The 3,710-nt window shown below is 41.3% G+C and overlaps 1 protein-coding gene across 1 annotated transcript; it reads left to right on the top strand.

Annotated features, from left to right (window-relative positions):
* The first annotated feature begins 682 nt into the window (after positions 1–682).
* On the top strand, positions 683–2,132 carry wu:fb55g09 (coiled-coil domain-containing glutamate-rich protein 1). Its single transcript, XM_053653492.1, has one exon. The coding sequence runs from the start codon at positions 1,122–1,124 to the stop codon at positions 1,725–1,727; it is 606 nt and encodes a 201-aa protein (XP_053509467.1). The 5' UTR covers positions 683–1,121; the 3' UTR covers positions 1,728–2,132.
* Positions 2,133–3,710: the final 1,578 nt, after the last annotated feature.

The following is a 3,710-nucleotide window of genomic DNA, read 5'->3' as shown; positions in this document are numbered from 1 at the left end:
ACACTTCTACAGTTGGAAATAAGTTTACGGATTATAAATGAAAATAGTAAAATCTGAATAAGTATCTGAATTTTTTTTTTTTTTTTTTTTTTAATGCCCATGTATTATGGATAGAAAAGATGGCATCCAAACAATCTTAATAACAGAGCTCCTTCCACTGTGGCACCATTTTGGGATTTAATTTTGCGTTATCGTCGTGTCTCATGTTTGCATCAACCTCCAGTCTATCCTATGTAAAAAATGGTTGACAGCTTAGTGTTTTCTATACTAGGAGTAGTACGCTAGAATGCAGTTTTGCACGTAGCCTCTTTGTCTTTGTGCTTTTGAGGACGACATAACTGATCTGTGACCTGTTTGGAGTTCCCTTTTCTGATGCTTTTATTCTGTGTGGAACAGCCATCACCGATTCTAGACCAGCTGTTACGACAACGTCCAGGGAGAAACCATCGTTTCAAAATTATGGGGAGGGGTTGTGATATAATTGAGTCCGCTTGTATTAGTTTAAATGACAATATGCCTCATTTATGTTTTTTATTTGATTAATTTACAATTCTACATCTCTGTAGTATTGTGTAGTAGACGAGTTTTTTCTAGCGTAATTGTTTTTTCTTTCCAAACAATAAGCGAACACCCCCTTAACTCAAGAGCACGTGCGGCGTCCGAAAGCTATATAAGCCTCAACGCAGTTTGGCCGTTGAGAACGATTGACAGTAGTTACTGTGGTACCTGTCGGGGGCACTGCTCGCGAGTAGTTTGTTTGTGACAAAAATAAGCAAAACAAACTACAAGCCAATTTCCCCACCTTTTAACGTATAATTAGACGAGTTATATACTCCGAATAACAAAGAAAAAGAAAGTATTAAGCGGGGTGTGACTCGGTCAAGCTGCCTAACGGAGAGGCACCGCGTCAGGCTATGAACCTGCGAAAGCCAGTGACAAAGAAAAAAACGGAGAAGATTGTAAAAAGGTAGAGCCTAGAGAGAGACACTGAAGGTGAAGATCCGCGAGAAACAAGACCTCCCCATCAGACGGCGGAGTTTGTTCTTTGTTTTCCACGTCGAGAAGACGATGTGAAGGAGAAGATTAAGGGGAGAGAGAAAGAGAGCGAGAGAAGCTAGTTAATGCTGTACGACGAGAGAATGTGTGGGAAGGGCATGGTGTGCCAGGGGGAAGTCCAGCGCCACGAGCTGTCGCTTAACCACGAGCTCAAGGATGAAGAGTCGAAAAGAGCCAAGAACAGCTGGCACAAAAGCGGAAGGCGGCGATGGCACAACGACAGGAGGGAGCACAGTTTAGTCTTGCGCCGCAATCCACCGAGACCGCGGCGCTCTCCCGTCTCAGTGTCGCTGCGGCCAGCCAACGTCCGCGGCAGGCGCGCGCCAGGCATGCGCGCGCCGCGCAACACCAACCAGTTCCTCATGCACGAGAAGTACCAGCTCATGCACATGCGCTCCGACTCTGTCGGAACGGACAGCTGCTCTGACTGCGAGCTGGACCCCGCGGATATGGACTCGTACCTCGGGGTGCTGGAGAACGCCCGCGGGGCGCTGCTAGACAGCCCCGAGCACCCGTTCACAAGCAGCCCGACGTTTCACTTCTTCACTTTCCCTGAACCGCAGCGAGAAGACAGCATGCAGTACTTTCCGTCCGAGAACGACGTCATGCAGAGCGAAGATTTCATGCAGAGGGACTTTAAAGAGTTTTGTGACGCCGTGGCTTGTACATAAACACTCGCCACAGGTAAATAACCTGATGTGCACTTACTCATGGCCATCAGATCGTCCAGACCAACAGGACATTTTATTCACTTTAGTGTTATGACATGCCGTTGTCTTGTTATTGTTGTTGTTGTTTTATTACAATGCATTGTTTTGTTCCGGAAGTAAAGCAGTAAAGGAGGCGTGGCAGAGCAGCCAATCAGATTCGAGATCACTCAGTTCCTCCGGACAGCCCCTAAAACCCCTAAGAGACTCCGTTTTGGACATCTAGTGCACTACAACAGGGTAAAGAAGCCCTATACCCTATATGTGGTACACTTGTTTAGGGAGTAGGGAGCCACTCGAGCTTCAGCCATATCCTGCTGTTTAAGTGACGTTTTGTAAACTGAAATAAAATTTGACGTTTTTAAGTAATTTCTGTGTCTATGGAATATACTTGTGTCTCTTCTTCTTTAATCAGACACTAAAGGGTCTCCTAAATATAAATAGGTGCAATGAATAGATTAACAATTAATGTTTATTTATATAGCAGTTTAATTAGTTTGAATCAGAAATTGAATCAGTGCTTCACAAAGAAGGATTAAAATTTAGGAATGAAGAATATTAAGAACATTCACTTAAAAATATCAAAGGAAAACAATGAATCACAGTAAAGGTTTATGGGAAATGGTGTTGGTAGAACAATAAAACCATCCACTAATAGTAAAACCGAAAAATCGACAGGCTTTAATAAAAAAAATATATATATAGATTTATCCTGGTCAGAGATGTATTAGTGCAGCATGTGTGTAAGTTGTGCTGAGATAAACCCACATGCATGGTGAAAGTGTGATCAGGATAATACATTGCAGTTATTAGCTATTTTATTAATAATTTTTTTTTATTTAATTATATGTATTCTGGATTGTAACTTGCACAATAGTTACTAGGGTTGTTCCCTTTTATACCTTTTAAGATGTCTCTTTCACCTGGAAATGTGGATATAGTGTACTTAAAAAATAAAAAAAGAAAACCTTAAGGTACACCAACCCATAAATTTGCTTTCAGAGTAAAGCTTTGAGGGAACTACATGCACCTTTCTGGATAAAAGCTACCTAATAAAGGAACAAAAGGTGTATGCCTAATGGTAACACAACAAGGAATGGTACAGTTAAGTACCCATTTTCTGAGTGCACATTATAAGCATGTATACGTTTTTAAATCAAAATACGTCTCATTAGTACCAAAAAATCTGGGCTCTCTCAGAGTGCCCTGAGGACTGGCTTGAGAAGCACTGTTTAATAAATTAGATCAGACTGTGTAAATAAGGCCCCACATTTTGCAGCCAAACATTTAAAATGATCAAGTTAAATAAAAGCAATGCCTAATGTTGGCCAATAAGCTAGCAAACATCACCAATAGATTATATTTAAATAAGCCAAAAAAAATCATGATCTCAATGTATTTAACAGTGTAGTGCTAAGTCTATATGAAGTACAATGGGTAACTGGTGTAATGTGGCTTTGTCTGTTTGGGGTGAGGAAAGGGAACACTGTAAAGCCTTTGTAGTTTAGCACTTGGGCTGCATGTTGTATCATCAGTAATAGCAATATTTACCATACCTTGATAACTTAATATTGCAGAAGTTTAATGTGCAAATGAGCCCTCTAACCAACGGCTACATTTCTTATGTGCTCTTCGATGCGTCTCAGACACAGCTCAGATGTGGTTGAAATAACGCAAGACCACGTATCCTTTGTGTGTTCTTGTGACAGTGACATCCAATGTTATGCATTTAGGAGGTTAAATATCGTATTCAAGGACAGACAAGCAAATGATTGACATTGAGTCATGATACTGCACCTGGTTTAGCTTTATTAGGACAGTGAAAGCTCAGTTGTAAAGGTTCTGATCTAGTGATTGCAAGGTCAGTTCAAATACCAGGACTGTCAAAGTCATTGTTTGACCCTGCTTGGATTGTGTCCTCTCTCAGCTGTAGGTCACATTGGAAAC

This window comes from Ictalurus furcatus, chromosome 21 (genome assembly GCF_023375685.1).
Source record: "Ictalurus furcatus strain D&B chromosome 21, Billie_1.0, whole genome shotgun sequence".
Taxonomy (NCBI): Eukaryota; Metazoa; Chordata; class Actinopteri; order Siluriformes; family Ictaluridae; genus Ictalurus; species Ictalurus furcatus.
Note: the sequence above shows the minus strand (reverse complement) of the source record. Positions and strands in the feature narration are given on the sequence as shown.

What these genes read in the sequence shown, in the direction of transcription:
- wu:fb55g09 (XM_053653492.1), top strand. Translation starts at nt 1,122, where the DNA reads ATGCTGTACGACGAGAGAATGTGTGGGAAGGGCATGGTGTGCCAGGGG.